This window comes from Rhamphochromis longiceps, linkage group LG4, assembly GCF_057381845.1.
Source record: "Rhamphochromis longiceps isolate RC_006_pf linkage group LG4, R_longiceps_female_GT1.1, whole genome shotgun sequence".
In the NCBI taxonomy this organism is placed as follows: domain Eukaryota; kingdom Metazoa; phylum Chordata; class Actinopteri; order Cichliformes; family Cichlidae; genus Rhamphochromis; species Rhamphochromis longiceps.
Window position 1 is genome coordinate 9,538,295 of NC_140560.1, and position 26,186 is coordinate 9,564,480.

A 26,186-nucleotide genomic window follows, 5' to 3' on the forward strand; every position below is an offset into this window, starting at 1 on the left:
TTAAAGGATAAAACATGGCTCAGATACCCAGACACTCCTTTTCCTGTCCCTGACAGAGATGAAACATTTTACCTGTCAAAAATGCACCCCACCCCACCTTGGTATCAGTTCTTCCACTTCTCCACCAACATACACAGCTTTTTGATGAATATTTCATATCAGCTGATGAACTGACAGACTGTGCCCACTTCTAGTGGCTGTGATGCCACGAGGCAAGAAGGGTTTACATCAGCAGTGACATCAAGACGTCTGAAAACACGGCACAAATAACTGGAAAGCATTTCAGGAACAAGTCCAGGGAACAGCAACAGCCAACGGCATGTGAAGGACCCACCACAGCGAGCTCAGATCCAAAAATATGACCACTTTCCCCTCCTTCATTTAACCGGTGTGAAATACACAGCAACATCCCACATATCCAGTTTTTTTTCTATAAACAGGAAGAGACAACACTGCTCAGAGTTGATGAACTCGATCTTAAATAGAAAGTTGTCTTTATATTTTTACAGTTGAGATTTGAGTTTGGACGTTCTCAGCTTTTTTTGAGCAGATTATGTATAGACATCATAGATATCACAACACTTTGCCACTTTTATTATTAATAAACATAAAGTGGTGAAATGTGCAGTAACACCTCAATTCTCTTATTTCCACAGCTTTTATTGTTTTCTGAGGCTGCCATGGACACGCCACAGCGCTCCTGTATTTATTAGCAGTTCATTTTAAAAAGCCACAGGGGTGCGCCTTTATACTCTACCTGCTAGGTAGAGCAGGCTGAGCAAATCCAACATAGCCGTCTAGCTCATTAAAAATAATAAAAAGGAATTCTAACATGGCACCTTATCTGCAAATCTACCCTCATGTTGTTAAGTGGAAAACGTCTTTTAGGTTCTCTTTTTCCAAAAGCAAAACTAAAGACTTTCTTAGGTTGGAGCTCAGACTAATGTAAACATCTACTACTGCAACCATATTTTTTATCTATCCAATGGATCAAATTCAGATGACATATGGAGTCATTATGAGCTGCGCCTTTAACAAGCAAATATTAACTCACAGGCCAGGGATGCTGTGAGACTTTTGCTAGCAGCTCAAAGCTTACCATCTTATCATGTATGGAAGCTTACACTGAAAAAAATGAATTAACTGCGTTTTCCCATTCATAGGTCAAAGAATTCAGGCTCTCAAAAACTTGACTTGCTGCTTAAACCATTGATTTATTTGAAATTTTTAGATAATAAGCGGAAATATTGACTGATTTTTTGTGTTTTATTTGTTTTATTTTTACCAGCAGCGAGCTACTATAGAAAACTGAGGCAAAATTAAAGAAACTATATTAAAATTAATTACTAGTTAGCTGTTTTAATGTCAGTGAACCAACTAATATTGATGTTAATTCTTTTGCACTGTCTTGCAATGTTTCACTATAGTTCATTCAGAAAATGTGATTAATATCATAATAATATTGTTGACCGTGCTATTTGTACTTCCACTTAAGCACTAAAAGTCGACATGAGCACATGTTTGCAGTCAATCCTTAATGAATTATAACATGGACTGTGTGACAGAAAATGTACAAGAACCCACAGTTGTATAAAGCAGTGGTTATCACTGTTGCCTAAGAACAAGGAGTTTCCTGGTTAAAACCATCTGGTCAGATAGAGGCTTTCTGTGTGCCGTTTCTGTGCTCTCCCTCTGTCTGCGTGGGTTCTCTCAGCATGATCTGGGTTTCACTCACGGTCCAAAGAAATGTATTTCAAATGGTAATTTAAGCTGGTCATAGGTGTAGATGGAAGGCGGATAAAGTGGTCACCTTCATAGAATAAAGTGCTGTATTAAAAGGTGTCAGAAAAAGGGTAAATTTGGCTTCAATTGTGGCCAATAAGACCAATAAATTGTATTTTATATTTTCAATAATGTCCATCTCTTCAAAACCCATTACGCCAGTTTCTCAAACTTTGAGAAAATAAGTGTTTTTATTTGCTTGTTTCTTTTTTCTACATTGATTTGGTTAGTTTGGTGGTTTTATATCAGGATTGTTCACTGATTTATGGATGGCTGTGCATGAAAATGTTACTAAAGGCACGTGAATACGTTTGATTTTTTGTTTTTTACATTTTTGAGTCATTCTTGTTCTGGAAATTCATCACACTGAGGCACTGATAGACATCTATCAGATAGATAGAAATACACATCTTACATTATATGTTTAGTAATACATCTGTAACGGTGGACCCAAGAAATACCAGCCGGAGCGACTTTTGACAGTGCAGAACTTTTTATTAAGCTCGGGTTGTAGTGGACACATGTACTCCGCGCTCTCTTTCTCTGCTGTCACGTTCCCTCTCCGTCTGTCACTGCCAACACATAAAGAGACACAATCACTGTCAGATCCCAGCACACCTGTTCACCCCGCCCCTGCGCCGCCCCGGGAGCTCACTGCGTCACGCCTCCTCTGCAGCTGGCCAAGGACCACACCCACGCCACAACATCATATCATCATGATATTGTAATAATAAATATAAATAGGAATAATTTAGCACTAAAAAACTGTTTCAACCATACATTGTGGCCTGGGATTTTCCTGACTTGAAATCATCCTTAAACATACATTTAAATAATTAATTTTTCAAAGGTACACAAAGGTAGGCAAGCTATCTTGTAATTTCTTTAAGTAGTCTTTTGAAGTAGTTCTCAAATCTTCTCTGGGGAGTCCAGTTTGTTCCAGTGTATGTTGTTCCATTGATGCTTTGACTTTGAATGACTTGGCAGCATGTTAGAGATCATTGTCATGCTGAAACATGAAGCCTGATAGTATTGCATGGCGGATCAAAATGTGACAGTATTTTTCTGCATTGATAATTTCATCATTTTCACCTCGTTCTGAAACACCACTGGCTGAAATGTAGCCTCAAACCATGACACAGCCTCCACTGTGATTTCACAGATGGGTGTAGTTACTCATTGTTGTATCGCTTTCCTACTTCTTTGTTCAACAACGGTTTGAATAAAACATTTAAAATTTGGATTCATCACTCCATCAGACCTGCTGCCACTGATTTTTGAGTATAGTTCTTGTGTAAGTTGGTATTCTTCAGCCTTTTCTTTCTGTTTTCCTACCTTAGTAATGACTTTTTGACTGTCACCCTTCAACATTTCTGAACCAGCTTCAGTGACACTTCACTGAAGTGTCACTGAAGCTACACACTTTTATTTCACACTTCTGACTTGCTCCATAAATACAGACATGATTGACAATGGTTTGAAACAAAAAAAAAATCAAATTCAGTCTGACACTGCCACTACATTTCTCCTGCACTCGTCCAGCTTACTTTAAATTTTTGCAAGAATATCGGGTTCCTTGGAAGCAAAATATAATGAAATGATGGGAGACTCAAGACTTCTGCACAGTACTGTACATTAATACTTGTATTGTTGGAAATACTTCAGAATTAATGCAGAAATATGACATAAATGGCAGGTTTACATTAGTGATAGTATGAATTTAAAGAGTACACTTTCAGCTCCTTGCATCCACATCAGTGAGTGCTTCGTTTCCGTAATCGCATCGCAGCAATGACGTTTTTGCTGGAAGCATGCTGCCCTCTTTCTGTTAAGGTTGTAAATCAATCAGATAGATTTAACAAAAAGTGTAAACCAGAGAATGCCTTGGATTTGATTACCAATAAAATGTTTAGTTGTTCAGACTGATAGGATTGATAAATGTTAAGATTTGCACTTCCACGTCTCCACAGTGTAAGTAAAAGCCACAGCGCTCTAACGAGGGTCACGATCAAAGCTTGTCTTTCCTGTGTTGTTCTCCTTCCCTCTCTTTCTCTGGAGGTCCACGTGTCTCCCTGAATGCTGTTAAAGCTGTGTTACCTAAAAGAGCAGTTTTGTGTTTTACAGATGGAGGATTTAGAGCAGAAGCTCAGGAGAGGCACAGGAGTCCACCATCAGACACATGCTATCCATTAAGAGGCCTGCATCAACACACGCTACACTGCACCTGGCCAGCATATCAGGAGTCCTGGAGGAAGAGGCGGAAGCCCAGAAGAGTAGCGGGGGTAGCAGGGGATTGAAAAACAATGGAACAGGAAAGAGAGTTGAAAGAGGAGTTTGGACGATGATGGTGAAAGAACACAGACTGGGTGCTGGGGAACAGGTGCAAAGCTTGGGGGTGCAGCAAAATTACCTTGCTCTATTTTCTTTTTCACTGTTTGTCTTTTAAAAGTATCATTTCTACTCAGGTGTTTTTGGGTTTTTTTTGTGGAATCCATCTCATAGTCTCAAATCCCCAGTGCTGTCAGCATAAAAAGCAGCCACCTTGTTGAAAATATGAAACACGACAACAAAGTCTCACTGGGGTGTACATGTGTAAGCTCTATGTGCTTTTGTCAGACCTGCAGCAGCGCTTCGGCTTTGCTGCTCTGCCGCGAACGCCACAAAAACACGTCTACGGTGCTCAACGGTAACGCTCTTCGGTGTTGAAGCAGAGGAGCTTCACACCATGACAAACTGCACAGAACAGAAAATGTGATAAATTATTGAGCAACTGGTGTATCTGGTTTCCTCTGCTGCACATTCCAGAAAAAAAAAAAAAAAAAAAAAAAAACCCCACAAAGACTGTAAACTTGAATTCTTTTACTGGGATTTGGAGCTTGTTTCACCACCTAGGTTTGAAGCCAAACACCACCTACTAGCCAATACGTTGCCAGTGCAACCACCAACACCACCCACACGCCGCCCTCCCACTTCCATTTCTTTGGTTCTCCTCTCAGCCTTTGATTAAATAAAAGAAAGGCCATGACCCTAGCTCTACGCATGGGATGATTTCCATCATGTCATCCTAATATGTGTTATTTTATGTGAACTGGAAGCTAACAGGCAGCCGCTGCTAACTTCATGGCTCAGCGGTCTGTGCTGATTCTAATCTGTCATTCTAAATACAATAGAGGCTTTCTGCTGAGAGTGGCATTAAGGGAACTAGAAGGGGGAGAAAACAATAAAAACCCAGTTTATTTGGTGCAGTATACCCTGTTATATATCAACACTGTTAAAAAGCCTTGTGGCTAGAAGTGTTCACGAATGAAGGGCTCAGGTTTGTAAAAGTTTTCCTGCACAGAGACAAAAGGATGAAATTTACTTTTCTTCTTTTAGTTGGCAAACAAACTGTATGTTACTGCCCTAAAGTGTTGAAGAGGTTCGAAACAGACATTTACGATCTGACTCTGCAGTTCTTCTAAGCTAACCGCTCCACAACTTTACTTTTGTTTTAGTACATCACCAGTTTACACATTATAGTTTTAGAACAATAGTCTGGGCTCGCACCTGGTCCACTACACACTGTTAGAGTCGGAGTGAGAGGAATCCTATTCACACTAAATGCAGGACAGAACAGCTAACCATCCACAATTAACTCCATTTAGCTGGGCATACAGCATGGTGCATGATGATTTGTGAAGCATAAACAATTTGTTACATTAATATTTGTACCATCCATTCTCTTCCACTTATCCAATTCATGGGGGCTGGAGCCGTGCCCAGCTACCATAGGATGAGAGGCAGGGTACACCCTGGGCAGGTCACCAGTCTGCCGCAGGGCTAGCACATAGAGACAGACAACCATTTGCACTCAATTTAGATTCTTCAATTAACCTAGCCTAGCTAACTGCATGTCTTTGGACTATGGGAGGAAGCCAAAGAGAACCCACACTAACAGGGTGGTGGAATTGAATTTAGGACTTTCTTGTGGTAAGGCAACAGTGCTAACCACTGCGCCACCATGCTGCCCCAACAGCTCTATATTTCAACAATTACAACAGCTTTTTGGATAATGCTACTCATTTTGAAAAGTAACAGCTGGGCAAAGAAGGCAAGGCATCCCTGTTTGAAGACAGCAGGAAGATTAATTTCTTTACTTAAAAACTCTGATAAACTTGAATGCACTTCTTGCCAGAAGTAATATCAATAACGGGAAAAAAATCCATCAACACCCAGAACTGCTGGTGTATCCGCTGAAGTAAGGCTGATGGCTGAGGAGAAGTAGCAGGTCTAAATATTAATCAAGGTTCATTAATGTCTGTGTAACACAGACATTTCTACTGATACCACCTTCATCTGATCAGCAGCTTCATTATGTCTTAAAATATGTGCTTGTTTGCCTTCACACACATATGAACTTGAGTGACATCCCATTTTTAATCCATGGGGTCTATTATGATGTCGGTCTATCCTTTGCAGCTGTGACAGCTTCATCTCTCAGTGGAAGACTTTACACAAGGTTTAGGAGTCTGTTTATGGGAATTTCTGACCATTCTTCCAGAAGCATTAAGAGTTCCTTTCACCACAACTAAAGGGATCAGTTCCTGAAAAAACAATCATGTTTGTCTGCCAGCCAGTGGTGGTAAAATTTGAATAAGGTACATGTTCCTAAGTGTTGCAGCCAATGTGTGTTTAAATAAAAGCAAAATGTTTACTTTGAAAGCAGTGTCCATTTCTGCTGTCTGCTGCACTTTTCATGATTTCACAACAGCTCGGAGAGTAGCTGGTCAGTGTTTGCACACAAGTTCGTCACTACCACAGCAATATGCTAGCAACCAAAGCAATCACAAACAGTTGGGGAATACAAGCTTTTCCCTACCCACAGCTGGATGCATGATTGGAGCCTTATTCACTTGAACTTACACTGTCACCGTGATTATCAGCCACCGAAATGGAGGACAAGTTGACCTCAAGAAGTCAGTGTCTGCATATCTGGAAAACCTAAAAAGGTTACCAGAGTTTTTAGGTCCTCCCCAGGGACTGGTGACAACACCAGCACACCAACATTATTATATTATATCATAGTGCTTCTTGGAGTGACTTTGATTTAAGGTTCACTGTAGGTAACAATAAGAACTTTGTCTCCTATTTCAAAATTCATGTCAAGAACTTAAAATTGAAACTCATCTGCAGCTTCATTTAGTGCCTATGTCAAAACGGTGTCTCAGTCTTGTGTAATTGTGTTGTATCTGTGAAAGCAACAGTTGAAGCGAGTCACTAAACCTCACCACTAACAACTAATGATTCAGCAGCTTCTGCCAAACTGTCTCTTATCGATTCTGTCTGAACATGGTCTGCCCAGCATTGCTCCATAAAATTTTCTGAGACTATATCTAAGTTTGGTGCAGATTGATCCAGTGTGTCATCTGATTTGGTTGTAATATTATCTTTCATACAGATACCTGGATGGACAGACAGGAAAATACATTTGCTGTCTCCTCCTCCCTTACTCTGTACCATGCACCAGTACTCTCTTGATATTTTGCTCAAATGATGACAAACAGCTATATTAAAGCAATAATAGTTCGAGCTGCCTTGAGCACCTAATCTATACAAATATTCCAATGTGACAAATAGGCATTGTAAGCAGAGTAAATGGCCCTGCTTTGTCAGGTTTTTGCAGCTGAATGAGAACGAGAGTACAAATTTGAAAAGTTTAGGCAGAGTGCTCAAGAGTGAAAAATGTGGAGCAATGGGAGCTGGAAAAAGAAAGAACTAACGGTGCATTTAGCAAGTCCCAGAAGACGAAAGGAAAAATAGAGGAAGGAGAAAAACAGGTGTTCAGGGAACGAGAGAGGGTGGGAAGATGATGGGAGCAGACTGAAATAGTGCGTGTGAATGTAAGAGCAGGACGAAGAGGTGAGCTGGTGATGGAGAGGGCCGCCCAGAGAGTTTCAGTCCATCTCCGAGTGAGTATGTGTGTGCGTTTGTTTATGGGCAGGTAGGGTTAGGACAGATGTGAAGAGAATACAAGAGTGGGAGCTTTTGTACATTCTGCTGTAAAAAAAAAAAAAGGGCTGAAGGAAAAGGAGTCCAATGGGATCAGTAAAAAAGAGATGAGAGGAGCAAGCACTGCTTTAATCATCCTCCAATCCAGCCCTCTTTTTCACACTTTAAAAAGAAAACACCTCTCCTAGTGCTCTTATTTCACTGCATACCAGTCACCATGTAAACTGCCTTGTAGGAGTCTTTTAATAGATAACACTGTGCATGTACAACCATGCATGCTGCTGGGGATCCACCTCTTTGCATGCCGTTGGTGCAGCAAGAAATCCACCTCTGCAGTGCATGTATCTCCACGGGGAAACCTTGTGTATACAAAATATAGAGATTACACTGCAGCAAAACAGCTATTACCAGCCCACAATCTGCCGCAAGCTCCTAACTCCTTGTCTGCCAAGTTATACAGTGTGCAGTCTATGTATTACTCACTCCGACTACAGTAGCTGGTTTACCTTCTTTTTTGATGAATCATCAGAATATTTTTTATTGCTAAATTTACCATGCATTATTTCAACCAGAGCACAAACTGTAAATAAAAGGTGGATGTAGCTACCATATTGCCAGCCACTGGTTTATGGACTAGTATAACATTTTGGTTCCTGCTTTGATGATTCTTGGAGACTGAAATATCTATAAATAAATACGTATAAATTTCACTTACGTTTTGAGTTCATTTAATAGGAAAAAATGTGAATAGGCATCGCCATTCCCCCTAACTGTATTGTAAGTATGTGACTGAGACCAAGTTAAATGTGGAGGTGAATATAACTCTTAGGAGGGAAATTTTAATTTGAGTTAATTTGGCCTCAAAATATGACACTGGGGCTCTGACACTGGAAAAAATGCATAACACAATTACAATCACTTATTGCCAAAAGATTAGAGAAGTGACCCTCCGGTCTCCAGGCAGCTTGCTAAAAAAGAGCAGCTGGTAAATTATAAGTTATTGTTATGTCAGCTAATGTTAGCCTAACGTGAGCTAAAAATGTAATTTTCCCCTGTGGTAAACAGTTCGAATCAAACTGTACTGTGTCTCATATTGTATCAAAGTTTATTTTCTAAGAGTCCAAGTCCTACAATCTTAGATCAACTTCAAACAAACTTTTACTAATGCCAGCTGACGACAACTAACAGCAACTAACAGCTGCTAACAGCTGCTGTTAGTTGCTAGTTGACAGCAGCTAGCGTCAGCAAAACAGCAGCGCTTTACTGAGAGAAAAGTTCAGACTATCCTCAACAATCGGGCAGCTTTCACAAAGTTTTACAGCCTCCAACAGAGCAAATCAATGTGGACACATATTGACAGCTCAGGTCAACACTGGACTGTTAGCCTGCACTCAGAGTTGTTTGTCCTACAGTAGCCAACTTTATCTAGGACTATGCACTTCAATTGGGAGGAGTAGAAAAACAGAATTCAGTTGACTGCAACCGACAATCTACTCACGGGGTGAAGCTAATATTTTCAGCTAAAAGTAGCTAACTTAGTTAGCAGTCTGCAATCATAAACTGTATGAGTGCAATGGACAGACACACTAGTAATATTAGTAACAGACTGAAATACTAGAGTTTCACTTCCCAAACTGAGACATAAAGTTCTAGTAGTCAGCAGTATGATCAGTCCCTTTTGAGCTTTTGAGTTACAACTCTATTATAAAAATGCTTCAAAAGACGTGGCTGCTCACCTATTTCCCAAGGGGTTACCAATGCAGATAGATCCAGATGTTTGGTTTGGCATTCTATTCCTGCCTTAACCCTCACATTTATTTCGTATCATCTCGGGACAAACACTAGGAGTACACTAGCTTGTCACCCTCTGAGACTGGGTTTATGTCTCCTCCCGGTCTCAAACATTGAATCTTTCACAGTGAAATAGGTTAACAACCACACCATAAAGCATTTTTAGTGTTGTCGAGTTTTGGCTTGCTTTTGGATCAGCCACAAGTGATCACTCAACAAAATGCATCTTTTGAGATTTTTCTTCATTGTCAACAAATGTCATGAATATCACCTACTGCTTATTCTCTAAAAATTGTAGCTGCATCCTGACAATGTTTGTCTTATTAATCTGTCACTGAGCCGATTCCCATAAACACATAGATTTCAAACTAAAGCCTGTACTGTCTATCATTATCTTCTCTGAATACAGATACAACATGCAACACCAGATCTGTCCTTTAAGGGAAAATCCTGGTTGTTATTGTGACATTTTGAAGAGATTTTTGATTTAATATATACAGGTTAGGTAACCTCACAGCACAGAGCTTTAAACAGACACGGTGACACAAAAATCAAGCAGCTCTAAATTGCTCTGCCAACAAACCATAACCTTCTGCTGGTCTTTTCATATCATCTTTATTACATTCACTGTCAAAATAGCATTGTCTAACCTGGTGAATCTGTCAGTCATATAAGGCAATAACACATTCAGTTTTACTAGCTAAGGTCTCAGAACAATCTATATGTCATATAAGACACTCATTCAACTACAGCTAAGCCACCGAACTTGCACAAAAAATAAAAGAAATTAAAGCTAGAGCACAGCATTGTGCTGTGAGTTCTACTTATAGAGTTAACCAGATGGACTATAAAAGAAGTCATCTAGTATGATTCGCTTGATCACACCCAAGATACAGCATTACAGCATCTGTTTTGTGGGTCAGCGTTTGCCTTTGTTTGAGCGGATTTAACAGTTAGCTCAGTATTTCTGGCTATTGACTGTCTATCTCATTCTCCATACATTTGACCTTGTGTGCATGCAAAGGTTTGATTGCGTGGGGAAGAGATGTGGTTGGCTACACCGGGAGACTTCGTGTGACTTGGTAAGCTATCAGCTATCCACCATTAAACACTCTGGCCTATTTATAGCAGCTGAGGAGGCAGCTCAAGACACTGATGTGATGCTGAAGTGTTCTCTGTCTAATCTCTGCATGTCACTCTGGTGTTAATGAGGCTTCTGAGATGTGTGTGTGCGTGTGTGTGACACATTCAAGAGTTTTTTTGTTTTTATGTGCTGTGTGTCAAAGTGAATTAAGAGAGAAAACTGAGTAATAAAAACTATGTGAAAGATCAAAGTTCAAATAGTTAATGCTGCATTTTGCAGGAAAGCTTTAGCTGTGTTACAGCAGTGCCCTCTGGTGGAGACATTTTTGCCTGTAAATCATCAGACTGAGAGGCAACACCAAAGGAACGGATGTATATATACCACAGAAATGAAGGTTTACTTTCAAAAATGTGAAAATTTTTCCACAGATCTACAAAAACAATGAGATTGATGTGCAAGATGTAACCCATTGCCTCTCATTTAATTTTTTTAAGCAAAGGAGTTCAGGGATGATCGAGATGTGAGTTAGTCATATTTGGTTCAGTTTAATTGTGGCACCCACACTATCAAAACTGGAAGTGCATAAAAGCTGATGTGCGACACATTGGAGAAATGCATGCAAGCTCCGAGTTAAAGAACAGCTACCTGCCTTCATGGTAAATCTTAACTATGGCTAACATCCTAATTTTAACCTTAACAAGGGCATGAAAATGACTTCTTTACAGTATTGCCTCAGTCCATCGAGGCATTAATTTATGCACAGCTGTACTCCAGCATTTCAGTGGAGTTAAAGTCTGGATTTTTGATTGGGACATTGTGGAGCCATGATTCTTTCTTTTTTTCATCCACTCTGTTGCAGATTTGCTGCTGTGATTGGAATCATTGTCCTATAGCATGAGCAGTTTGGGCCAAGCTTTAGCTGTCACATCTGACTCTACAGAGGAGTTCATGGTTGACTCAGTGAGTGTAAGGTGCCAGGTTCTATGGCCTGAAAACAAGCTCAAATCTTCCCCCCTGCATCACCATGCTTGGACAGCTGGCTTGAGGTGTTTGTGCTGATATGCCATGTTTTGGTTTTCACCAAATGTGTTGCTGTGTGTTATGATCAAACATCGTCACATTAGGCTTGTCTGGCCAGCAGACATCATTCCCTAAGTCTTGTGGTTAGTTGAGATGCAGCTTGGCAAACTTCACAGTGCTGTCATTTTATTCTTGAAGAGAGGAGAATTTCTCCTACCAATCCTTTCAAACAAGTCATACTTGTCATAAATTTTTTAACTAAATTGTCGTGGATTTTAACACTTAACATGCTAACATGTCTGACACACAGCTCTTGGGTTTTTCACAATTTCTTTGCACAGTATGAACTTGGGGTGAATTTGGGGCATCCATTCCCAGGTAGGTTGTGGCATTGTTCTCACAAACACCTGAGTGCTCCAGACCAGCAAACTGCCAATATGTCTGCTTTTATTGAGGAGCTCCCACTTGCTGATAATCAGTTAATCAAGTGCATTTAATTAGCAGTGTCTGGCTGCTACTTATCCTCTTGGTTTTTATGTAAGCAGTAGTTACACAGCTTATTTTATTGCCATGATATGGGTTCGAGTATTTGGACATCTTATTTCTGTTTTTATTAGTCTCAAGGAAATGCACAATCATAGTTTTAAGGCTCAGGATTTAAGGCTCAAAACTACTTTGGCCTTTGAACACTTCTGTTTTTTGACTCCTACACCCCAAAAGGACAAATTATACAATTAGCTGTCCTAAATAATAGCAGCATGAAAAGGCAAAAGGTACGTTTTTAACACAGCAACCACATTTTAATGTCAGAAGTCAGACTGAACAGTTTAGTTCAACTTGTGAGGAGACCTGTAAAAAGCATTTAAACTGGCAGAATGTGACTTTATATCTGGTGCTCCACTGGTTTAGATAAGAGTAATCAGCTGTTCTTCACAATCGAAAACACCTCTACACTGAACCACACAGTAGATTAGCATTGAACAAAAGTTTTGTTTAAACAGCAAATTTGCTGGTGTCTCTCCGAATGGCAAAGACTATTTTTTGAGGTGCAGAGGTAGAGAAAGTATCACCTATCAGATAACAAATAGAAAAAATGTCCACAGAATATATTTTTAAATATGATATTTAGGTAACAAAGGTTAAAACAGTTCTTATCTCCAGCCTTTACAGAATGGGATTAGATTAGGAGCAGAGACGATAAGATAGAATTGAACACGGTAAAACAGGATTAATTTGAAATTAATGAAAGGTGATGTTGATATCTGTGCTGCTGTGAATGGCTGGGAGAAATCCTGCCAGAACCAGAGACCAAAGATAAGTGCTAGCAGGGAGGGAATCACACTGAAAAATGGGAAATGACAGAGCAAAATGGAGGGGATAGAATAGACACACAGAACAAGATGGCTGAGTGGGTAGCACTGATAGAAAAGGTTGTGACTTGTGATTAGGGCACAGAGGATGAAAGGAGTCAGAAGAAAAAGAGCACAGACGGAGAATGAGTCTGGCTGATTGGTTTCCATGGTAACTGCTGATGAGGTGTGTAGGGCTCAATAAAAGAGCAGGTCCTTCTGGCTTGGTATGGATCACTGTCACACACACACACACACACACACACACACACACACACACACACACACACACACACACACACACACACACACACACACACACACACACACACACAAAAGATGTGGAGGGACATGCTTGATAGGTATTGTCAAACCTGTTCCTACTGCAGGACAGTGAGAAATTATTAACATTCTTCATTTATGCAATTTAAAAATATACATCACTTAGCAACAACATTACAACTACTGCCAGCAGAAATAAATAACACTGATTGGCACATTACAGGGCAGTGCTCTGCCAGGAATCCTCAGGTGCTGGCATCAATGTGGATGTTACCCAGTCTAAACATGCTTCACACTAATAACACACCCCCATGGCTTCCTCACTACACTGGTTTGCCCCACTGTAACGCATAAGGTGCTTAATTATTGCTCAGGGTTGCACGCCCCATCCTGTAACCCTGAGATTTGAAAATCTCTGCTGCTTGTTCCTGATGATACGACAGGGCAACCTTAGAGGTCCCATGTCTGTGCGATGACAGGTTAGAGCTATACAATACCAAACTGATGGTTTCAATGTAATAGTTGATCTGCGCATCCAACTCCCATATTATGACATCCAGAAGAACTCTGTTAAACCACAGTCTTTTGTTTGTTTGACAATATAAAAGCTGGACAGTCTGAAAAGTGAAAACAATGGGGAAGTGCCTTAAACATGAATTCTTCTTTGTTGCCTTTAGGAAGCAGTAGGTGTAAAAGCAAAAAATATTTCTGGTATTAAAGAACTTTTACTTTGCCCATAGCAAGCCCTTTCTCAATGGTGTGTTAGTTAGCTAAATCCAATCTGAAAATGCTTTTTAAAGCTACAAGTTTCTGTTCATTTATCAAAGGCCTCAGTATTTCTGTTTATCCATTTTTCTATGACTGGTTAGTGAGTAACTACTACTTCCCAACTAACCAGCCAAACAACTCCTGGAAACCTATTTGTGAAATAGTAACTGTAGTTTGCTCACACTGCTTCCTATGGGTCAGTAAGCAGATTAGGCACTGTAGCAATAATTGTGGTTACTCACCATGGCTGGTAATCATTATCATTCATTATTTTTGAAGTAATTGATTAAGAATTTATTTGTTGTCTTTTCTTTCTTTCTTTTTTTTCTTCAGTTTCAGACAGGAATTAAATTCACCATGAACTGGAATAAACTGGGATACAGGATGGCAGTAGTATCCTGTGAAGGTAAGCATGGCGAGCAGCAGTTGCCCAGTGACAACTAAGAATAAACATGAATTAAAACCTACCAAAGTAAGAGTGAGGTCTGTCCTTGCATTTCAAATTACATTCTGTCATCAAGAATTCTTCCTGTTTGAATTTATCCTTTCAGTCACAGTTGGCCGTTGTCTCTGGAAGCATGCTCGTACCTCTTGATTGGCTAAGAGCCGTTGAAATCTGTAGTGTCTGTTGATTTCATTTGCATGTCCATGTCACATTACTAAATGCTATAGGCAGCTTGTAGTATCCAGAGAAGTAGCAACACAAACCCTTGACAATCACAGAATATGCAGTCATCTCCAAGAATCATCCCCTGCAACATAAACTGCTAAAGCACCTCACAATCAATAATGTAATGTTATTTAAGGCAGTGTAGAGGCTCAATAGTTAACACTGTCAATTTACAGTGAGAAGCTCCAGGGTTGGGAACTTGAATGCATGGAAAACATCCAGGTAAAATTATGAATGTAACTTGGACTCTTTGAACTAACAATGGGTTTGTTATTGTAGCTGTGTCTTTGAATTTAAACCACACAGGCAGCTGTCATAATATATGGAAGTTTGGGCAAGAAAACTCTGGTAAGTTTTTTTTTCCTTGCTTGCTTAGAAGGCACCTTCTAATGCCATATTTTAGACGTAAGAGTTAGAAAACCACTGTTCTGCAAAAAAAAAACAACCAACTTTGATGCCTCAAAAGAAATTCGACCCTTAAAAAGCAGTGGGAGAGAAAAAAAAGCTCTGTGATGTTTTCTGTCTGCTTAGCAACAGTATCAGTAATGAGACAACCCAGTTTATACAGTGACTCAGTGCTGTGATTTCCAACTTGCATCAATATAAGTCTGTTGTAAGGGTATGTCTAACTGTAGAATGACTTGTAAACACTATTTATCTCTAGAGTATTTCTGCATCTAGTATTACCATTTATCAGGGATGAATGTTTTAGTAGATCATCCACTGCCATGTCATTCCCATTGCCATTTTACAGAAAGATCATCATCAAACAAAACACATCAATCTAGTCAAAAGAAGGAAAAAAATCCCCAAACTTCTTTTCCAAATAACAAAAGTCTGTTTGTAGCTTGACAACCACAAATACATACATGCAGTTATTTTCTGTGTACTTTTTCAATATGCTTTAGACATAATGAAGCTCAGTGAATCCAGGGGAAAAATTCTAAAACATTAAACAGACGGAAAATTAACAAAACAAGAAGGATTTTTAGAAAACACATTCTCCTCCAAGGCCTGTGCCCTGTTTTGCAATTATAGACAAAGAAATTCATATCCATCCCAAAACTCAATTGGATTCTTTCTTTACCCATGCTCAGTCATGGAGAAGACAAACAAACAGCTCTCATTCTGGCAGAAAAGTAAATCTGGGCAAACTCAACTGGCTACAAGTAAAGTAAGAAAACTGTGAAGACAAATAGAGAATCAACAATCGAAAGACGAAAATAAAGAGAATTAAAAGAAAAAGCAGGTGCCATGTATTAGTAGCCTAAAACAGTATGTTTAACAGAGGTGGGAGGTAACGAACTGTACTTAGTTAGAATTTTCAGGCATCTGTACTTTACTTGAGTATTTATTTTTCTGACAACTTTTTACTTTTACTTCCTACATTTTTAAACAAATATCTCTACTTTCATTTTTAAAACAGGCTCATTACTTTCGGTTTGACACGTTTGAGGGGAGGGGAGAGCCCGTACTTTTTCACTTTTACTCGAATAGAAGTTAACTCAGTACTTCAGCTTTTACTGGAGTATGTTTTAACACTAGTATCTGTACTTCTACTTAAGCACAGGATGTCTGAGTGAAGTAACTAGGAGTATAGAAAAGTACCAATTCAAAATTGCTTCCCCAAGACTGCTAGCTATACTATGCTCCCTGCATCAGTGACCAATCATTACTAACACAGTGAAAAGACCACATGATTAAATTGTCTTCATTAGTTTATTATATTTCAAGTTATGTTAAATGGTGCACATCTACAATATAGTATTTCACATGTGTGTCAAAATGAGTCCTGTTTAATATTACAGTGTTAGCTTAATTAGCTAGCTTACAGCGGTGGATTAATTCTGCTACCAATAGTTGCCATAAATGGGGAGCCAGTTATTCTTAAATACAGAATTAACAGTTCAAGAATTTAGATGGAGGCAGGACTTAGCAAACAATCCGTTTGCTGTCCCTCATTAGTGCTCCACCAGTATTGTAATTTTCAATGCAGTAATGAATTTGGCTAATAGCTCATAACTTTGCAGCTGTGCCATACAAGATTTAAATCATTCTATTGTTTAAACGTTGCTTAATTTGATATATATAAATATAAAATAATAGCTTTAGAAGCCTTAAGCTTCTCTCCCATGCCAAAGAAACCCTTTTTTTCACTACTCTGCCTCTACAGGTAACAGCTGCTGGCCTCCTTTCTTTCAACTCGATTACTTGCCAGGCTTCTCTATCACAGTGCAATCATACACATACAGACACACATAGATGAAGAGTTAGTAAGGGAATTGACTGAGACCTGAGGGCTGAGCACCAGTGTGTGGGAGGCATATGGCGGAGTGGCCTAATGGAGAGCTTTTAGAGTGTATTATAACCAAAGACACCAGTGTTTCATTGGTAGCCTGATGAAGGAGTTGGCTAGTGTAACTACATTATTTAGGTCCCCCTTTGAAACAGTTTGGTACAGTAGGTGCACAGCGCAAATTTGCTGAGCTGTTCAGATAAAGGGCAGCAAAAGGACACCAGGATCCCCCTTTATTTCTTACGCTTGCATCCACATATAAAACAATGAATGCACTAACAGCTGAAGAAAGGAAAACAACAGATCTCTAACACACCCATTGAGTGTATGGATGAACAAGCATTTCAAAAATTGGACATTTCTGCATTGCAAATCCTTTTTTGGTTGATTTTATGAGATATTGAAATATTCTAACATACTGGGATTATGAGTTCACTTATTTCACACATAAAGTGATATTTCACTTTACATGCAGTGCATGTATAGAATGTGATAAAGTTTAATTTTTGAATTCAATTATAAGGAGCAAACCCTTTTGTGCTATTCTAATTTTCTGAGATGTACTAGTACTGTATTACACTGTCACATTGAATTGAAAATGTGCATCATAAGGGTGTGTTTAGATCTGACTGAGTTATGTCTGCAGGAAAGGATGAATTTTGACAGAAATCAGCAGGCAAAACAAGACATAACTTGTTTTTGGAAAAACAGCAACTGTCAGTCTTTTTCACCTCACATACTGTGTTTTGTCTCATGTCTGTTTTTGTGTTTTCTTCACTCTTCGACTCTGCCGTGTCCTCTAGAGAGGTGCATTTCATTTCAAAAACTTCACCTAGTTCAAAGTTTCCTTTAATGAGACCCATCTGCAGATAAAGTGCAAATTATATCCAGCACATACACTGTGCGCTGCACATGTATTGTCAACACTAAACAGAATCCTAATGTTTAAATCCAAAAGGATGCTGTGGTTGCACCTGGAAAGCAATGGTGAAAACAGCTTCTCTTATCTGTAACAGAACAATGCTTTAACTGCAAAGACTGCTCCCTAAAAAGCTGATGGTTGGCTTAGCTGAAGCCAATGAGCTTCAGGACCGCTAGCTTTGTCTAATTAGATTGCAGATCGTCTGATTACCTCACCAGTTTGTGCTTTTCACCACCTCAGTTTCAAATGGGTGAAAGCTCTGGGACTTCCACAGCCCTCTGAGTCATCTGTCTGACTGTTCTCACAAACAATGTAGAGCACCCTTTCCACAAGGGATGTAGCGGTGTGTGTGTCCATGCATGTTAGCGTGTTTTTCTGAAAATTTTCAGCCTGCCACAGAAAATGACCTTTGGTGTGCCCAAACCTAAATCCTGCAGTACATCAGCTGAAAATCCACTATGTCTCTGCTGTGACATCCACAACTACCTCGATGAATCATGCAGTTCACAAATGTTCTGGAAAAAACCTCAGCATGCCACAGAACAACTGTAGCCACTTTACCAAGCCACCACTTCCCCTGGTGCTGGAACAGAGCAGAGCGCGTGACACAAAGTGAGAATGTCAGCAATTTGCTGAGCTGTCCCAAACTCCACTGTTGAGAGCCTGAAAAAATGTTACCGCTGAGGCTGAGCCTGTAGGGATGTAAAGAGATGAAAGCGCTTAAAGCTGGGCGTTAAATAGTGAGTCACTTCTCAGGTCTCTCCTCGCTAACACGATGGGCAATCTCAGAGATAAACCTGGAGTCAGCATGAAACAGGAGATTTGGTCAAGCTTTTTGCATGATCTGCAAAGTGAGGTGAGGAGTTTTCTGGTGATTTCATCAGTTCTATTGAAAACCGTTTTCCTTCCTAGTGTAACACAGGATTAGTGCAGAAACTGCAAGCCATACATCAGCATGTCCATACTGCTTACCTCCACAAACAGAAAGCAGGGAACGATGGAGCTGCTGCTCTTCACGCCCGGCTTCTCCTCCACGGCCATCCCTCTCTTTGTTTCTTTGAACATCCCCCTGAACAGGCCCAACTTTCTACCACCTTATCCTGAAAGAGAGAGAGAGAGTAAGTCAGATGAGTGTGCTTGCCAGCCCTGAGGTCATGCCCAGAGTGCAAGATTAAGTAAAATCCATTCAGGACAAACGAGCTTTGGATAGATCTGAAGCTTTCTTTGATGTCTTTTTTTTGCTGTTATTTCATATGCTTCTATTGTTATTTTGTTGCAAACTCTAAGAGCAGATTGTACCCAAAGCCCTAACATTAGTACACCTACTCTAATGAGCTCACCAGCCATGCTGTGAGCCATCATTTACATTCGATTTTTTAAATAAATGTATTCATTTGTCTTCCTTTTACTGACGTTCTGCCACTGACTGTGAGTAAATATTATTTTGCATTATTGCAGTCTGAATTTAAAAAGGGAAAAGCGTGCTGTCATACATTTCATTCATACTATTTGCACAAAATCTAAAGATTTAATATATATATAAGAGTGAGAAACACACAAAGATTTTCTCAGAATAGGTCATTTTTGATGATTTTGCTCATTTGTCTAAGAAGTTAGAGATCATATTTCTCCCATGTTAAATTATCTTCATTGGCTCCCTGTTAAATTTAGGATTGAATGTAAAATCTTTCCACACGTCCTGAATAATCATAACTTAAAGACCTTGTAGTACCTTATTATTCTAATAGAGCACTTGGCTCTCACACTTCAGGCTTAGTTGTGGTTCCTAGAGTTTTGAGAAGAGTTCCTTATCTCTCTGTCCTCGTGTTTTTCCCCTTATCTCTTTCCCCTCATGGGAGAGGACTGCCCGTCCCTTAGCCTGGTTCTGCTGTCTCTGTCTGTTTAAGGGGATTTCTTCCTTCCCTTTGTCATTAAACACTCGTTGGGGTTTTCTATCTAATATTGTTGAGTGTCTTCTATTTATATCACCTGCAGATTTTTGCTGTTATAAACTGGAACTATATAAATGAAATTTAATTGAACTAACTGCACAACAGAGTGGTCTACACATGTCCCAGGAATTTTATGTAATAAAATCCCAGAAATACTGTTTCAAATGCATAGCTGGTACAATATTGGCATAAAGCCACAACAGCCCACCAAAGCTAGTTGTAGAGACAGACAACATTACCCAGACAATACAGTTTATTCAAGATCGCGATTTAATGAGTGTAAACAATTTAATTTCTGGGAAGAACATATAGTGTATTTGGATGTGTTTCTTTTGTTTGTAGAGACTGCAGAAATCATAGAGCTGTGAATAGTGTGAATAGTAGGTTTTGCCAGCACTGGGTTGTAAGGAGGTTTTACACAATTGTTGAACTATTCCTTTTTTGGTTGTTTTTTTTTCCATTCAGCAATCAACTGCAAGTAGTTGAGCAACCACTTTGGATTGCAAGTGGACAGAATCACAATCATAGCCAGCTTAGACTGACTGCAATTTGGGAACATTTGCAAATAACTGCCTTCTAATTTCTAACCACAGACAGATTGCCAACACTATGCAATTCTTCGGAGTCAACCTGTGCAATGAGGGCAACTAGTATTTGATCTTTCTCTTTGCAACAGGAAACTTGACTACACTAGCTGCAAATTGGTTGTATTTTTGTTATATTCCCATATAAACGCAAGGCTGCAGAGCACCTATGTCATCTTGCAGTTAAATTGTTGTCCTGCAGCAACTACTTCACTCTTTGCAGAGGAATTTCTGAATTTCTGTTTCAGGTCTATGAGCTTCTGGCTGGACTATATTTTCATTTCTGTTTAATGAGAATTAAACAGACTGACTCTGTCTTGTTGCAGTTTTAGCACCTTCTCCTGACTGTGAATGAGCAGACCATGTCCTAACACCCATTCAAATGCAACAACATTGCAAGTTCACTGCAAACATTCACAATAATTTTAGTCATGCCATTGTCTGAAACCAGTTTTCCCCAGTGTCACTGTAACATATCCCACAATCTACAATCTATCTGTGTCTTTATTAGGGAAAATACAGTGACACACATTTCAAGAAAAATGAGGACAGAAGGGAAAAATCTTTGTGTAAAAAACACAAAAAGACAAGGATTGTGAGATTGTACGTGCCAGCAGCATGTACAGTCTGATTTCTGTTGTCACATCCAAAGTGAGTAGGAGTGCTCAGCTACAGTTAGTGTTGTCTTTCTGGTTTTATGACATTATCGTTTCTAAAAATGTCACAGGCTTGATATAGACCCTGAAATTTCCTGTTGTCAAGTTCACTTTAAACACACATAAAATACACAGACAGTAGATGAGAGAAGACAAGCAGTAAGAAATAAAAGATTTTCTTCTTTGTTTTGTTTTTTTGCCCAGAAGTTATCAGATTGACCTCTATCCTGTTGGTGAGTAGTGTGTTAGGTGCCGGACAGCTTTCCTCCTCCTAAATTCTTCTGCACTGGTGGAAAGAATAGGCCTGAGGGATGAATAAGGCATGAAGCCAAGCTCTTAGCAGCCCCCAGAACAACACAATGTGCCAACCAAGACTGCTTTTAGAGACGGTTGGTTGTCTGGTTGTGTGTGTCTGTACAGCTGTGGGTATGTGATACTTGTCCAAAAAAAAGTAACTGTCAGGGTGAACAAGCAGAAGCCCCAGGTAATGGAAACCAGCAGTGAGGAGGAGAAGAGAGAGAAACAGAAATAGAGGGAAGAATCGTTCCTGTTACTTCTCCTCTGGAGGCTGATGGGAAGTGTTACTTTGTGTTTCATTTCCGTGGTGGGAGGCAGCACAATGAGACTCTCTCCTACAGTTTGGCCACCGGGTGGAAAAGTGAGTTGGCGGTAGCAGATTTCCTGTAGATGTAGTCCTGGGAGAAACTACTCAGGTGGCCAATGATGAGGCGGAGAAGCTTTTAATGATTAATATCTAATAAGTGGGACATCAAGAACGGGAATAATAAAACCTGTCACGTTCCTTTGGGGTATAAGCAAACTTCTGAGCCATCCCATTTGATATCGCTATTATATTTTTTCTCAGAAGTGTTCTCCAAGTGCTGATTTGGGTGGCAGGTTTGCAGCCTAATTAGTATGGGAAAATCTGTCCGCTGCTCAGCATGCAGCACAAAAACAGAGCCAGAGGCTGACATGGATCTTTTTAGTCTTACTGTCCTTGCATCAGGTCAAGAGCATTAATCAGTGCTGTGCAGGTTATTCGAAGAATCTGCAGCCTTTTTGCATAAATCTCACAGCTTTAGATATTCTGACACAAAAAAATAGTGCAGCAACATTAATTAGAATGTATGAATGTATGTAAAATGTATCAGATCATCCCAAGCCATGCAAAGCTAATGACTTACTATATTCACATTATCCATCCATCCATCCGTTTTCTCAACCGCTTATTCAATTCAGTATCCAGTCAGGCTGAAGCTTATCCCAGCTGTCACAGGGTAAAAGAGGGGGAGGCCCTGGATAGATCTGTATTTACATCATTAATTGGAGATTATGTATCTGAATTTTAGGAGCGGGACCACGCCTCCAAACACGCTCCTTCCTTTTGCCATCTATATAGGTTCCCCCCAGCAGGGCCGTGCATAGAGGTTTAAAGGGGCGGGTGCTCAAAGTTAAAAAGGGGCACATTGAAGCAGGCTGAATAACAACAACACACATTCATCAAGAATCTAATATGGGCAACAAGGCAAAGCAAACGTCGCCGATGTTTTACCTGATGGGTACATGGTAAATGGCCTGCATTTGTATAGCGCTTTTCTAGTCCTTAAGGACCCCAAAGCGCTTTACAATACATTCAGTCAGTCACACACAGGCGATGACAGCTACATTGTAGCCACAGCCATCCTGGGGCGCACTGACAGAGGCGAGGCTGCCGGACACTGGCGCCACCGGGCCCTCTGACCACCACCAGTAGGCAAACACAGGGTTAGTATCTTGCCCAAGGCTATTTGGCATGCAGCCAGGAGGCAGCCTGGGATCGAACCACCGACCTTCTGATTAGTGGCTGACCTGCTCTGCCACCTGAGCTACAGCCACAGTACAATGTTGCTGTTGAGGGGTTGCTGCTCCTGCTGCTGATAGTGCTGGAGGGCAGGGCTGTGCTGAGACTGTAGACATTAAAAAGTCCATAGGAGAGATGGTAGCTGATTAAACAAGTATCATGAGATAATAACAAAATGCAAAGATTGGTGACAGCGCTTGGAACCATAAGGCAACAAAAAACTGTGAGAAATAATTTAGGCTCTGCCTGTGAATCACTCTTTGCTTCTCTTCTTCCTTCCATCCCATCATTTCATATATCACTCTCCACTTGCTGTCCATCTGAGAACAAGGCACAACTTGCTATTGCAATAAACTATAATCTAATTATCCACACCTAACAACTCTTGCACTTAATCTAAATGATGACAGAAAAATGTTATAGCCCTGCCTTTAGTAGCCTCACACAGCTCCTACTGTTTCCTCCTCATGTCCTTACCAGCCATGTCTGGACAATGTTATATCATGAGTAATATTTTTTTTTAAAAATCCATCTAAATAAAACACACACATGCACGCACACACAGTGACATTTTAGACCTTCTTCAGAATACTGTATATACTATGGGCATCACGGTGCTGATCCAGAATCCTTACATTATTATTTATTACTAGAGCTACAATAATAAAGCAATGAGGAGGGGGAAGTAATAAATATGAAATAATGTCATTATGATGATTCCATTTGTTTCACTATCCACTCTGTGCAGGGGCAAAGCTTATTACATTTTTAAACTGTAGAGATACAATAATGTTACTGCTGTAACATCCAAATTTTGTCTTATTTAAAATATAAATCTAATATAATCTGCTTCTTAATGTATGTTCTTTAAAATACAGCGTGTGTTTTTTAAAATATTATAATAATGCATAATTATGTGGACATGCATATTAGATCGTTTTTAGTGAAATATAACCCCTTGTTTCAGTTCGTCAGTTGCAACAAGACAGCTTACCAACGTGTACGTAATAAGCTAATACTCCTGTGTGCTATACACTACAGTGTACGCTGTACACCTACTTACTGGTTTTGTAGCATCAGTCTGTGACTCTGAGTTAACTTGTGTTTCTCCTACAGCTCCGGACCGCTAAAAATGCGCGTGCTCTTTGTGAGCTCGTTCCCGGCTCGTAACCAGCGCGTTCTGCCGTCAAGGGCGATCATTGGTTAAATGTGATCATGTAAGCCAGATCCTTTTATTTAGCAAAACTGTGATTAATAGTTAAATATTATTGTTGAGGGGCACAGACAGGACTCCGCACGCACACACACACACACACACACACATTAAAAATAATAATAATAATAATTTAAAAAAAAAAAGTTGCCTCAACAAAAGGGCACTTTTGGCACCCATCAGGAAAGGGGCGGGTGCTCAAGCCCCTCTAGCCCCCCCCTCTGCACGTGCCTGCCCCCCAGTTCTGCAAACTGTTCATTCTCGTTTACGTGCCCCACCCTCCTTGTTCTCAATTCTTTAACTGCCTCAGCTTACAGAGTAGAGATGGACCGATATTACATATCGGTATCGGTCTGATACTGACCTAAATTACTGGATTGGATATCGGAGAAAAATAAAAAATGTAATCCGATCCATTAAATATCACGAAAGCACCTCACAAAACTTGCAACACACCGTAACTCGCCTCAGAACGTTAGCACGTCGGAGCAGTATGCATCACGTGATAGAGTGGCTGTGGCATGCCGGACCTTCGCTAGCAACCCGGCATTTCATCTCCGACAAAGTTATCGCCGAGAGAAGTAAAGCAAGTGTGTAAGTCCATCTCTGAATGTTTGTAAAGCATTCCTGCGTTAAGCTTAACAAACGATATATGGAGCGACTGCCTCTTCTTGCTGCTACTTCAATCATGAAACTGCTTAATGATCAGATCGGCTTTTCTGTCGCGAGTCCGTCTCTCTTGTTTGTTTTTGGCCCACTTTGCACCAGAAAGAGGAAACCAGCGGCTGAACAACAGCAGCACATTTAAGCTTGATAAGCTGTTGTTAGAATTTATTTAATATTACTTTCTACATCAGGATCTTTTTCTATGTAGCTCACGCTGGTAACTGTGCAGGGGCGGATGTAGCAAAGTTTAGCCAGGGGGGCCGATAGGGCATTAACAGGGAAAAGGGGGCACAAAGACATACTTTTCTTTCTTATTCTCATTTAAAATGTCTAGCTTTTAATAAATAATTATCTGACACCCAAAGTTTTAATTTGATGTAAAATGAATAGAAGTCAATTACTGTATATAGTAAGTCTAATATACCCTAGTAAGCTATAGTACTTTTTCCTTTGGGAATGTACCATCTGTGCAGTCTGCAATTTTGTTGAAGAAAGATGTTGAATCTATTTAATATTTTAATATATTGAAAAATAATTGATTTCTTTGCATTTTTTTCCACACTGCATCAAATTAAGGTTGATTACATCGATTAAGCATCACGAGGTGGAGCGTGAGGGGTGGTTCCCTATTTTTTATTTATTTATTTTTGTGGTTGCTGGGAGTTGGAATCCTATTAGTTAGGCTGCTTAATATTTACGCTAAGTACTCTTTAAAATACCAGAATAGGGAGGATGGTGTAGGTTTAAGTTTATTAAATTGATCAGTATTGCTGAACTATGAAATATTTTTTTTTACATACAGGTATAACAGAATAGCTTTAGTGTAGTTGTTGTTTTAAACTTGAGTATGAACTTATACAAAATGCAGCAAGATATTTAAAAAAAACAGTTTTGTTGATTAAAAAACACTATATTGGATTCATATCGGTATCGGCAGATATCCAAATTTATGATATCGGTATCGGACATAAAAAAGTGGTATCGTGCCATCTCTATTACAGAGCTCTGGCTTCAGGCTTTATTGGAACCGATACCAATAGCTTGATTTGATAAGGCTTGGGACCATTCGGATCCGCACTACACCAGTGTCTGCTTCAGGGGCCTGTGAAGGGGAGCACTCCACCACCTTGAAAGAGCTCTGTGTGCATTAAGATTATGCAGTCTCTTGATCGGTCAGGCTAAGAGGTGGATATTTCCCTTTGGGAGACCAAAAGATTTTGATGATTTTGATGATTGCAAGCAGAAGTTTGATCCTCACAGTCCATGCAGTGTGTTAACTGAAAGCAGGGAAGTGATATAAACTCGAGTGTATCCTTTGATGAA

At 39.8% G+C, this 26,186-nt stretch overlaps 1 protein-coding gene across 4 annotated transcripts in view; it reads right to left on the reverse strand.

Moving 5' to 3' along the window:
- The window catches only part of plppr2a (phospholipid phosphatase related 2a), a 203,943-nt gene that overhangs the window by 58,238 nt on the left and 119,519 nt on the right, over positions 1–26,186 (reverse strand). For all 4 annotated transcript variants that reach the window (XM_085403148.1, XM_085403147.1, XM_085403150.1 and 1 more), the window contains exon 2: positions 18,925–19,052. In XM_085403148.1, the coding sequence (XP_085259274.1) occupies positions 18,925–19,017 (93 nt within the window). In that variant the 5' untranslated portion in view covers positions 19,018–19,052. The remainder of the gene's footprint in view (positions 1–18,924; positions 19,053–26,186) is intronic.